General features: G+C 40.0%; 1 protein-coding gene across 1 annotated transcript; it reads right to left on the reverse strand.

Annotated features, from left to right (window-relative positions):
• Positions 1-3786: 3786 nt before the first annotated feature.
• LOC149300409 (tumor necrosis factor ligand superfamily member 10-like) lies at positions 3787-12325 on the reverse strand. The gene is made up of 5 exons (XM_089485336.1): positions 12206-12325; positions 7639-7785; positions 7221-7260; positions 4918-5037; positions 3787-4211 (listed from the first exon to the last, which is right to left on the reverse strand). The coding sequence occupies exons 1-5, from the start codon at positions 12323-12325 to the stop codon at positions 3787-3789; spliced, it is 852 nt and encodes a 283-aa protein (XP_089341462.1).
• Positions 12326-13668: the final 1343 nt, after the last annotated feature.

Below are 13668 nucleotides of genomic sequence, written 5' to 3' on the forward strand. Positions count from 1 at the left end.
CTCCCTCCCTCCCTCATCACTTTTTAACTCCCTCCCTCATCACTTTTTAACTCCCTCCCTCATCACTTTCTAACCCCCTCTCTCACCTTGAAGTCCAGCGACGGGAGCACGATGCTGCTGTCTTCCTGCACCGCTCGCTGGTGCCCGCTGCTTCACTGCTGAGCGCCGTAATATGAAGTCATATTTCGGCGCCCACCAGTGAAGCAGCGGGCACCAGCGAGCGGCTTTTAAACGCTGTCTTCTTTTTTTTTGATGCGGGGGAGAACGAGGGGCGCCGAGCGGTTGCTAGGCGCCCCTCTCTCTCCTCCGCATCAGTGTTTAAAAGCCGCTCGCTGGTGCCGGTATTTCGTGCAGAGCTGCATGAAATGCCAGCACCGGGACGGGGGTAGAGGGCTCGTGGAGGAGAATGAGGGGCGCCGAGCGGTTGCTAGGCACCCCTCTCCTCCGCATAAAAAAAAAATTAAAAATGCTGGTGAGCGGCATTTAAAAGCCGCTCACCGGCGCCCCCCTAGCGATGGCGCCCATGGCACGTGCCATGGCTGCCATACCCTATATACGCCTCTGGTCCAACAGCCTGTGGGGGTTTTCCTAACATCATTCTGGCCAATCAACATTAACAAGGGGAGGGACAAGCATTAGATATATAAGTGTGCTGACACCATTTTAACTTGTCAGTAGCATTAGTTACAGACCGACAGGAGCTGGAATGTGAGACAGCGGCAGTTTAGCAGAGGCTGAGATTGATGCTCATTACTCACCTACCATACTGCAATGAATAGTTTATTTTAGTGCAGAAAATGTACTATTGTGGGGTGGGTTGGAGAAGCTGTAGTGACTACTGTACTGTATTACAGGGACTGAAGCACACAGTGTTATCCTTGTCCCCGAGTAGAGATTAGTTGACAGCAGCCTGCACATGTAGCCGGGGCTATCATCTGCCAGTGTCTGCCTGTCCAGGCCGAGTGCCCCTCTGCTACTGTTGCTGTTGCACTGCTTTAACCATCCTTTTTAAAGTTTCTATAATGAAAGATGATTCCAGAAGGTTTTCGGGGTCCTTTCCCCTTATATCGTTCCGAATCAAAAAAGGCCCCCCGATTTTACTCCGAGCTGAATGGACAGGAAACAAAATTTGTTGCCCTAAAACTAAACTCAGGAGATGGTCAAGGACATAAAAAATGTCAAAAATGTCAAAAAAAATGTCAAAAATGTCAAAAATATCTCATATATATCAAACCTGTTGCACATCAAAATGTGATATAAAAAAAAATTCTCTGCACAAAAAGGGAAAAAATAACTATTTCTGCATAGACCGACCAAATATCAATACAACCCATATTTATTTACATTTGTGTAAATAAATATGGGTTGTATTGATATTTGGTCAGTCTATGCAGAAATAGTTATTTTTTCCCTTTTTGTGCAGAGAATATGTATTAAGTATAAATAATATCCATGAGGCAAGTATTACAAATGCACTATGAATGCCACTCTGCTATATATCTGGCGGGATGGCTCATGTGACAGGGCAGTCGCCCTGTGATGCTGCCACTCCATTGCATTATGGAACAGGTGGTCGTCTCGACAGTGCTATTTATGCAGCTGGTCTGCAGCAGCAGCCCTTGAATTCAATTTTATTCTATGACTCATCAGTGGAGGGGAGCAAACACTACGTAAGGGGTGTGGCCCTCCTTCAGACAACAATGGTGGTTAATGTTCTTTCAACTATCCCAAAATGAAAATTATTCATATATATCTATTATGGAGACATGTGTTGGCCACAGAGCCATAGGTCAATTGATGAACAAATGATACGGAGCTCTAGTATACGACTTTCTAGAGAGGTCTGTGCAGGAAGGCCCACAGACCATGACCCCTACCCTAGACCTCCAGGATTTAGTTCTTCTCCTACTGTAAATAAGTCAGGATGGGGAGAATGTAAACCATGTTATAATAAATAGGTGAGAAAAGCCTAAGGAAAACTTTTCAGAGAAAAAAGTAATCACTATATCATTATGATCAACTCATACATGGTAAAAACAATTTAATACAAAACCTTTATTACATATGAACATAATATATTTAACAAAATGTGATATAAAAAAAATAATAAGCTAGTGTTATTTATTACAGCGTGTACACAACGAAATACATTGTACTCTTAACGTTATTGTTCATTATGTTTTTCATGGGATGGGGCATAGTATTAAATCCCGTTGTGTTTTTCACATTCTGAGATATCTCTTGAGTTAAATGCAATCACGTTCCTAGAATTTGTGATTTTATTACTTTATCATGTTTGTTTTAATAAAAAAATTAAAAATGTATATAAAATGAGAAATTATACGTTTTTGAAACAAGAGACTGTACAAGTGGATTTGTTTTGAGTGCATTAGTGGAAACAATAAAGAATTGGTTGTTAGTCCGATACACCTTTGTATGGCTTAATATAAGCAAATTAGCATTTCAAAAGAAATATTAAGAATGGCTTTGAATTGGTTTGGTCATATCCATATGATTTTTGTTCCTATTGGACGTTCTCCATCTATTTAATTAACTTTAATTAAAATGTTTAAACTTAACATCACATTCATATTTATATTTTATACAAGCAGATTACCAAGGCATTCTAAATATGTAGCTTTGATACTCTCGCATTTTTTTTGGTTAGATGTTTTGAAAAGTTAGCACACAGAGTCAACCTATGTGTCGGAGTTGTCCATGGCTCTGTCTATGCACAGGGAAGGGATATTATGATAAAAATGTCCATATGCTCGTGTGATGTTTGTACTATTTATATAAGTCAACCTGGGGGTTAGTGGCGCCTAGATGCAGTATTTCTTTGGCACATCCCAATAACTAAAACCCACACTCACTCACTGAGGTCACCCTGCTACCACAGGCATCGCATATAACGTGACCCCGCTGGGTTATCGGGAACCAGGCTGCCTTGCAATGGCGTAACTAGAAACTACACAGATTTGCCCCAGGGCTCCTCAACTTCAACAAGCATCAGGGCCACCTTTGCCCCCAAACAGCTTGCCAGTGCCACCTTTGGCCAAAGCAGTTTATCTGTACTATCGTAACCCCAGTCTGCCTGTGCCATCTTTGCCCCAAACAGCTTAGCTATGCCATCATTGCCTCTTGCCCCCCTCCAACATACACACATTTGTAAACACTTACATTTGCCTCACACCCGACTTAGTACAACCCTGCCTATTTAGTCTTACAAAACTTACTTTTGACGCAGACTATATCTAATTTGATGGGCTTTATATGCCATGAGTATACCCTCTATATTCCATATATCTCTTAATGACCGACAATTGATCTATGTCAAAGTTGGTTACTGGTCCATTTATCACCTGCAGTCCCAAGCTGTCTGTTGGAAGACTCCATATTATAAACATTCTAGAACAAATCTGTTAAGGGATACATACATTAAACAATAGTGTATCCCTCCAGTTTGTACCACTCAATTGCTTGCTACGGTGATAAGATCACTTTTTTATACATATCCCCGTTGAGTTATGACATGTGTTAGGTGTGCACCCTGCTCTTATGCTTATTGGCTTTATATTTTATTCTCTCTATTCTTCTCGTACAACATTTCCATTGAATCTTCCTTTTCAATCATTTCATCAAAAAGTTTGTGAAATACCCACAACATGGATCAAGTCATCAAACCATCCATAATAGTTTGTGGGTACAATGAACAAACCAGATGCAAACTAGAAAAAATGCAGTGAATGCTGTTGGTGTATGTTGATAATCTGATCCTGACATGGATTAGTACAACTGAAAGGCTCCAAAAAAAGTTCCCCTTTCATCCATATCTACCAAACCGATGTCGCTAACTGTTACAAATATTCGATCGTTTTCATAAAACTGGAAAATTCCTCCTTGATAAATAGAATTGAGGGCATAGTCTGCATTTTTGGACCAGCAAGCTGTCTTTACATTTTTCATCAAAAGGATTGGATTGGGGTAGCTTGTTACTTTATAAATATGTTGAACAAATTGTTTCCCTATATTTTCCTCTGAGTTGCTACCGCTTTGCATCCGAAAATATGTCTGAGAGTAAATGAAATAAAAGCCACTCTTTTTAATAATTAACTCCCCGTGTTCTATTTCAAAATTGTTCAAGAATGATGGCTTCTTGTGAGATTTCCATTCTTGTATTTTCTGTCCATCAAATTTATGTATCACAGAACCTGGTAGAAGGGAAAAAGGGTGGATTAAAATAGATTTCAAATTTTGAGTAACTATTATAAAACTACTTGATTAAATTCACATTAAAGGGACACTCCAGTCACCATATGCATAAATGTGTGGTCCCTTTTAACTTTTGCGGTGCCCTCCTTGCAAATGCATGGGGGGATTCTGCAGATTTCCCCCATATGCATTTGGCCCTCCCCTTACCCCAGCCTAACTTCCTGTGCGGGAGATGTGTTGAGTGGAACACATCTCCATGCATGTGATATACTTACATCCAATCAGCTCCTGCGCTGATTCAGCAAACACTGCAGTAAGAGATCTGGTCAGACCCCCATGCACATTTGTGGCAAATGCTTCCAGCCACGAAAGCAGCCAATCAGTGCTCTAATTATCGTCACAGTATATTTAACACAGACAAAATGCTCATTACATTAAAGGCTTATTACTATTCATATGTAATATGCCTATAATTAAGTATAGCATGAAACGCATTGCTTTCCTGCATACTGTATACTATGTGGTGATAATAAATCTAATCAAATTTTCTGCATACTGTGGAGTTTGAGCCTTAATTAATTGGCTACCGCAGATATCTCCAGCTTCCTGCTATGTGTGTTATGTACGGATATACATGTTTCGCTATGGTAATTCATTCTTTTGTTTCTTTATATCTATCAGCTTTAATATTCTATATGTACTTACTTTCTCTTAATTGAGGAATTCTCCAGTTACTTCCAGTTACATGAGCAGCTGCTATTTCTTTTGGATATCCTTGATTCTGAGTCTGGCTAATAGCAGCAGAAATTCTTTCTGAAAGCTTACCTTTGTAGGAAATACAAAACATATATTTTAGCACATGGAGACACTGGAAGCTGTTACTTCAAAACCATACATCCCTGAATCCATCTGATATTTTTATACGTTGTTGTAAGCCAGACAGACAATTCTTTAACAAATTGTTTCATTAAAAGATCCTTATTTTTAATCTGATGACTTATAATATGTATTATACACATATATGAAGTAAAACCTGAGAAGAGCCAGCTTGAGAAATGAGCTGACAAGATCGGCCTAGATCAGGGGTGGGCAATTAATTTTCCCATGGGGCCACATGAGAAATTGGAATGGTTTTAGAGGGCCAGACCTCTACAAACTACAAACTCCGAAGCCTTGTCCATTTTGTTAACTTATGTGCTGTTTAATAAAGTTATTCAAGCCTACGTCATTGGTAGAGGTGCTTGAATAAGTAAGGCCTGAATAACTATTAGCACAGCACAGAAGTGAACAAAATGAACAAGGCTTCGGAGTGCATACCGTATTTTTCGCTCTATAAGACGCACCTGCTGATAAGACGCACCTAGATTTTAGAGGAGAAAAAAAAGGAAAAAATATTTTGAGCTAAAAAATGGGCTAAAATATTTATTACAATAACTGAATAAGCTATGAACACAGTAAGACACACGCAGTAAGACACACACAGACACAGTAAGACACACACAGACACAGTGAGACACACACAGACACAGTAAGACACACACAGACACAGTAAGACACACACAGACACAGTGAGACACACACAGACACAGTAAGATACACACAGACACAGTGAGACACACACAGACACAGTAAGACACACACAGACACAGTAAGACACACACAGACACAGTGAGACACACACAGACACAGTAAGACACACACAGACACAGTAAGACACACACAGACACAGTGAGACACACACAGACACAGTGAGACACACACAGACACAGTAAGACACACACAGACACAGTAAGACACACACAGACACAGTGAGACACACACAGACACAGTAAGACACACACAGACACAGTAAGACACACACAGACACAGTGAGACACACACAGACACAGTAAGATACACACACACACAGTAAGACACACACACACAAACACAGTAAGACACACACACACAGTAAGACCTCCCTCCCTAACCCCCCTTCTCAGTATCTCCCCTCTAACTCCCTAACCCCCCCTTCTCAGTATCTCCCCTCTAACTCCCTAACCCCCCCTTCTCAGGATCTCCCCCCCCGCCCCGGTCACTTACCTTAAACTCCTGTGTTGGAAGCGTGAGGCGTTTGTCTCGGGTGCCGGCGCTTCACTGCTGATCGCCGGCGTCTGACGTCATATGCCGGCGCCCAGCGTAAAGCGCCGGCACCCGAGACAAACGCTTCCAACACAGGAGTTTAAGGTAAGTGACCGGGGCGGGGGGGGACACCGGACTCATTGATGAGTCACCAGGACACTCTTTGCGGGCCGGTCCGAGCTATTCAGCGGGCCGGATGTGGCCCGCGGGCCGTGCTTTGCCCAGGTCTGGCCTAGATGGTACTGACCTGTCATTACATTTTGAGTTTCTAACTGATCTCTTGGTGTAAGTAGGTTGTCCCAAGTTAATAGGTGTTTCTTGCTGGCTCTATCTTGCCTAGGCTGACTAGGCCTATGGTGGCATTTTGCATAGGGCAGCATTAAAAAGCCACCCCCACCACCTGCTCAGATGCCCCCACCCGGAGCTTGCCCTGACATGGATCCCTGGAGTTCTTTCCGGATAGATTTGCGGAAAAAGACAAGCGTTTCTACAACTTTCTTTCTCCATGAATCTATCTGCATTACTGGCCACCCGATGCACAGAGATAGCATTGTTAAGCTGTTTGGGGACAAAATTATCAGAGACAGTTCAACCAGTTTGAACATCTGTGATCTTCCTAGTATAGCTGAAATGAATGACTGATTTTGGTGAAAATGGTTGAATTTACACCGTTCATTATTTTAAAAATAATAGATAAAACATTTAAAATGGTACACAAAACAGCAAAATATACAATTAGGTACTCGGTATCCAGGCTTCATATACAGAGCAAGAGGTGGAGCTCAAAGAAGAAATGGTGGAACATGTATATTACATTCCCCAAACCAATATGTTTGTAACTCTTTTAAACTAAGAAAAACAAAAGGATAACAGAAACATGAAAATACCTTGTTCGGGTGGCTGTGGCTTGTACTGTTTCTTCATAATCTAAGGTAATTAAGCAAACAAATAATCATAGATATAAAGTACACATGACACATAAGCAATGTTGCTTTACAACACAATGATCTATTCCTGACCCTTGTTCCTGATTCCTGATGTTATTATGAACTTTGCTTTTCGAACTCAGTCCTCAGGGCATTAACATAACTAAAACAGGTTTAACCTGCAGAGCAGTTTACAGGATGAATGTGAAAAGACAATCTATGGACAACATCATATATCATACATATATACATAACTAAATTTCCATTATATAGCATTGTGTAAACAAGATAATCTACATTTGTTTACATTCATAGCCTACACACGGTCTACATCAAAATACATCGACAGCATCAAAATGGTATAATACCATAAAGTTACCTTTTTTATTAAAAGCTGAAGTTGAATCTTGACTTCCCAGCAAGGGTCCATACTGTCAACATTTCCAAAATCTGTAGGTTGGAAGAAATCCTCGGGATCATCCCTAAGCAAACAGGCAATATTGCTTCTTGTGTAGGTTTCACGTAGCTAGGTATGGAATCAATGTAAGAAGTTTTTTTAAAAAGTACAAAACGCTTAACAAGCTAATATTCTGGCCAACTGTTTGCCTAGAGATCACAGCAAAAAGCATCAAAATACTGCATTTTTTTTTTTTAAAAAAAGGAAAATTTAATTATCTAACCCAGGACTACACGACTCCAGTCCTTGAGGGCCACAAACAGGCCTGGGATTCTGTGTACCCCTGCCTGAAAGCAAGGGGTTTCATGATTTTTTAACTGAGAAGCTTGTGGTTAACATCCCCTTGTACCTCATTTCATGCTGTAGCATTTCTAGCAACACAAGTAACAAAAGATATAATTCAGTAAAAGTATAGAAATAAAAAGCTTCACCCATTCCACCATTAAATATTCTGTAACGATAGTTTATTCTCTTATCAACAAACTTATTTAAACAGACATTTAAACCTGAAATTAATTATTTTTTATGTATATATATGTATATTGTTACACAATTTTAACTTAGAAAGCTCTTAACAGTACAAACAGAAGATGGGCAGAGTCTGCAAACAATGGTGTTTAATTTAGTTATATTTGTTTCTAGTTTTACAGTTCCAAGTTGCGTCATTAGAGTATACTGTTTTTTTGATGTTGACAAACTTTGTAGTCTTAGCAAACTGAAAATCCTTTTATAGCCTTACTTCCTTGTAATTGTTTCTCTACGTCCTGCATGTTGCTTCAGGAAGAAACAGAACTAGCATTCCCTGCTATTAAATCTGTATTGCAAGCCACAATTAAGTATTGGGTAATCAGTAATCACCCAAATAAAAATGAAAGTATCTGATGCCTGCTCTTTTATTGCATGTGCAGTAATTATTACGGTACATCTGGATTTTTTTTACCTTACTTTTTTTTACTCTAGGATTGCCAGACTCATGCTTTGGACCACTGTAAAATGGATCACATTTTGGATCACACAGAAGAAAAAGAAAGGAAAATGTATAAACTAACTTGGAACAACCTGTGGGGATGACAAAGATATGGACGGGCTTTTTCGATGCACAGAATACCCAACAAAGACCTTATTACCCCACAAAGAACTGTGTGACCCCTTAGAATTGTGGGTCGAATAGATATCTCCAAGTCATCCCTTCCCTAATTGTTCCAAAGAAAAAAGTAACAAGGAGCAGCTTGCAGGGATGATACAAGTACCATTGGTCAAGCATAGTTTAGGATTCTTAATAATTTAGGATTCTTAATAATAATAATTTCTGTGGACCAGACCTGGACTAGCCAACTTGGAGGCTGGCTGACCGAGCCAACGCTGGAGTGGCAGATCGATTGTTGCAGCGTGTGCCGAGCGGCCGTATATACCTGGCGGCATGCTACGTTAGCATAGAAAGATTAAGTGCGGCCCCACATATCCAGCAATCAGCTGCACGTATGTCATTATATATATATATACACACACACACATACATATATATGAAAATATGAACCACCTATAAGACAATCTATTTACTTATGGCTATACTAAGCCACTCTGTATTGCACAGTATTGAAAGTGTTATTTTTTTCCCTGTACTTCCTGGTCAAATATTTTGCATTAAAAGAAGTTGTAACTTGTGCTAGTCAGTAGGGATTTTCCCCTCTAACAAGGAAATAATCATCTTAATTATAACAGAAATTCATAAACTCCTTGCACCTCCTTTCCCAAAACAGACAGAGAAATTTCCTTGCAACAATGAATGCTCAGTATACTGTAACATGTTTGGCAACTTTGTTAAAGGGGCACGCCAACCATCATATGCACTTTCATACAATAGTATTGTAAACAGTGTTCCCTCTAAGCTGTGCGCTTGTGCGCGCGCACATAGCTTTTTAAGAGAGCACACACGTCCAAAAATTGTGCGCACAACAGTTTTTCCCAAAAAAGAAAAAAACTTTATGCGGCGCGGATATTGTACGCACAACATTTTTGCTCTGTGAAAATTTTATGCACACGCCAACTAAGAAAAATTAGATGGAACATTGATTGTAAATGTATATAAATGAATATTAGACTTGTGCAAGTGGGCCAAAAATGATCCGGACAAATTTCTCGGTTTGTTTTTGGCCCATTCATTCTGTGCACATTACGTTCAGCTGAAAAATCGGGGGCATTAATAATTTGGGGCCAAAATTTGTTTCCCGGTGCCCAGACTCTCGTTCGTTCTGTCTTTAATATTTCATCTACTTTCTTCGTCCGCATCTCCACCAACATAACCCGCCAACTTCCGCCTAAGTGGCGTCCTAATCCTCCACCTATGTTGGCACAGAACCTCATTTGTCATGTCAGATTGGCCAGTGGCACCTAAACAAAGAAGATCTTCACCTAAACTATGTACCTATTTTAAACACATAACCTTTGGAAAAAGGAGCATAAAGTAGTTTTTTGTTTAATAGCAAATGTTAGTTACCCATGGTGGTAGTAGCTACAGACCTGCATGTACCTGAACAGCTTGTGAACTTTAGTTTACAATAGCCGGGGTGGTAAAGATTAGCCACAACTGCACCAGACTAGATGTAAGCTCATAAAAGCAGGGCCTTCTCCTTGTTTTGTAAAAGTTTGTAATTGTGATTTTAAATTTTTCCACGGATTATACCAGAGCGCTATGGAATCTGCTGGGGTTATATAAATAAATGTAATAGTGTTCAGCCAGTAATGGCTCATTGTATATGATGGGAGCTGCAGTTAGTGTGTAGTGTCGGCCACCACAACCCAGGTCTATAACTACAATATCCACGAAATTCAGCAGTCAACAAAAGTCAGTGTTTGTACTGTCAGTGTTTGTAGCCCCTCCCCCAATCTACGGTTTCTATTCCTACTATTGCTGGCTCAACATCAAGGTTGAGTTGCAAAGTTCACGCTGTGTTGTTTATTACAAAAAAGGAAGGTAAATAGACAGGAGTAAGAAAAGCTCATAAAGGCCTGGAATACAAAAGGGCACTTGGTACTTTCCCAGTGGTTGTGATAACATTTGGGCATTCAGCCAACTAAATGGATATCTAAAAATTGAACACGATTGCAAGTGCAATTTACACCATTATTCAGTGCTGCTGTCGAAACACAGCGCTCTTGGTGTATTTCTGTTTAATTTTTTAGATATCATGGCAATAAAGAACCTTCTTTTATTGAGATGAGCCTACTTCAACAAGCCCATGAGTGCATTCTATACCTTATATACCACCCGCATCTAGACATAATGTCTAAACATATTACACTATTATATTCTTTTTGTTTTATTTTTCTGTTGTTTGGGCTGGATATAGGAGAGTGTATATAGTGGTTTCACTGATATTATCCATATACATAATATATTCTAGTTAACCTACTCCAAGCAGCCTACTGCTTATTCCTCCCCTGCTGTTTCTGCTCTTTCTGGCCTCTTTAAATATCCAGTGCCTCCTCTTCCACCCCTCCGGATGCCCATTAATCTACAGCTACATTCTTTTTGTGGATTAAGGTTAAAAACAAGATAGGCTCCCAGCCACTCCTAATATCCAACAATTTTGTTTCACTTTTATTCTGTGCTGAAATGAAACTCTTCAATCCAGACACACAAATGGACACCGTATCCAACATGTTTTTAAGTGTAAACTGGTGTATTTTAAGTAAAATGCACAGGTTACCCAGCTTGGGCTCTCCTGCTGGTGCCTACAATAAAACATATTGCTTTTCTTATATGTACAACAAATAAAAAATGGTACAGAAAATACATTGCATAGTTTGCATGTTTGCACAACACCTATCGGGTTGGGATCTAAACCACCAGAGGCTAAACTAATATTTTCTTCTGAAGGCTTGTTTCTTGTGGTATCTACGACCGCTGCCAACTTTCTGGTTGCAGATTGATTTGAGAATGTTCCCATTTATATATGCATGCATATTTTTATTTATTTAGTACTAACAGATGCACTTTACACGGTATAGTAACATGATAGATACAATAAGTGCCATAATGTAACAAACCGTGGGTGTACTGACATAACATCACACAAAAGCATATAGACACAATAAAACAAAACAAAACAAAAAAAAACATACAGATTCTGCTCCTATTTTTTTTTTTTACCATATAGACTATAAAATGTAAAAAAAAATCTTGGAATTCTTGTCTCTTGCAGCCAGGAACACTGCAGACAACTAAGTAAAGAAAACAAGGAAAATGAGAAGTAGATAAGGCATTTGCAACTAGGAATAAAAGGGTTAAAGAGGCATGAAAGGCAACAAAAGATGCATATTAGAGATCTTAGTGCTTCAGTCAGTGTTCTCTCCAGCAAGCATATGCATGAGGACTATAACACCCATCATGCTAACTGAGCTTATGGGTAGTTGTAGTGCACAGGAGCTGAAATGACAGAGTCTATCCCTGTCCCTTCACAAATGTATAATAAAAAATGCAGCATACCTGTTTAAGTTCATTTGTGAAGTAAATATATGTGACGGCAACAAAAACAGACTGAAGCAGTACAGCAGCTATTAATACAATTCCACATGGGGGCACTGGGCTGGAGCTGGTTGCAGACATGATCAGTTTGTGGACCTGACTTACGAGAGAGGAAAACAAACTCCAGTTTTGTTCACAAAGTGTAGGTGGAGCTTTCGTTTTAGCTATGTACAGATTTCCAAGAAACATTGTAACCTTTGAGCTTCCTTAATCGATGTTGGCGGTTTACAAGACTTGCTGTTTATGGTGAACTCCTCAAGTAGAAAGGGGTTTTCTATATGTTCTTGCTCTACAGCTTCACACAGAGTGGGCATACTCTTAGGGTGACACAGTGTACCGTATTTACTCGATTATAAGATGACCCTGATTATAAGACAACTCCCCAAAATATGAATATTAATTTAGGGAAAAAAGAAAAAGCCTGAATATAAAACTAGGTTATAGGAAAATAAGTTTTACTAGTAAATATTAATTCACATGTAAAACTCTTTTTTTCATATTTAATTAAAACTATGATTGAGAAAAATGCATTTTTTGTTTTTATTTCCTTTTTGCTAACCTGCCCCCCTAGTTATGCACATCTGCCCCTGGCTTGCCACTGTGCCCCCAGATATGCCACTCTGCCTCCCTTGTATGTCACTGTGTTCCACACATATGCCTTATACCCCCTATTTGCCACTCTGCCTCCCTGGTATGCCACTGTGCGCCCCCAGATATGCCTTATACCTCCTATATGCCACTCTGCCTCCCAAATAAGCCTTATACCCCCCTGTATGCCACTCTGCCCCCCCATATATACCTTATACCCCCTGTTTTCCACCCAGTATCACACCTGTGACCTGAACCCCTCATTTCCTGCTGTTACCCCTGTTTTCCACCCGTATGTCTTTATCCTGCATGTCTCCATACCCTGCTGCTCTCAAATGGTTAAATTGGGTGCCCTCTAGTCTAGCTTAATTGCATTTGTTAGCCAAGATGTGAAACATCTGCCTCCTGTATGCAATCACCTTATCTGACCACTTGTGAGGCAGCCCTATAAATTCCTAGGCCTCACTTAGAAACAAGCTTGCTTGGAAATGTAGCTGCTGTGGTCTTACCCCAGCAGACTTTTCATAAGTGGGCAGTTAAGAGTTACACTGGAGGGAAACTACATACCAAGTACCACTGCAGAAAGCAGGATTTCACCCACACCGCACCCCTCCTGTGGAATTCCCTTCCCCTTTCTGTTCAGACTTTCTGCCTCATATGCAACTTTCGAAACCTCTCTGAAAACCCACCTGTTCAGGGAAGCGTACAACAGTCCTTCCCAGTACTCCCAACCATCATCATAATCAAGCCATCTGAACAATCAACAGCTTCAACACATCATCAGAACCAGATCAACTCATCCCCATCCAAGCTGTCCTCTCCTATTATCTCACTTC

The sequence above is a fragment of the Sceloporus occidentalis genome, unplaced genomic scaffold, assembly GCF_023333645.1.
Source record: "Sceloporus occidentalis isolate IW3139 unplaced genomic scaffold, rSceOcc1.0.p SCAF_25, whole genome shotgun sequence".
Lineage (NCBI taxonomy): Eukaryota > Metazoa > Chordata > Lepidosauria > Squamata > Phrynosomatidae > Sceloporus > Sceloporus occidentalis.

Coding starts and splice junctions, on each gene's coding strand:
- LOC149300409 (XM_089485336.1), bottom strand. CDS start 12,325: ATGTCTGCAACCAGCTCCAGCCCAGTGCCCCCATGTGGAATTGTATTA. Junction 7,261..7,638: donor TTCAGCTTTTAATAAAAAAG/GTAACTTTATGG, acceptor TAATTACCTTAG/ATTATGAAGAAACAGTACAA. Junction 4,212..4,917: donor AATTCCTCAATTAAGAGAAA/GTAAGTACATAT, acceptor CCCTTCTACCAG/GTTCTGTGATACATAAATTT.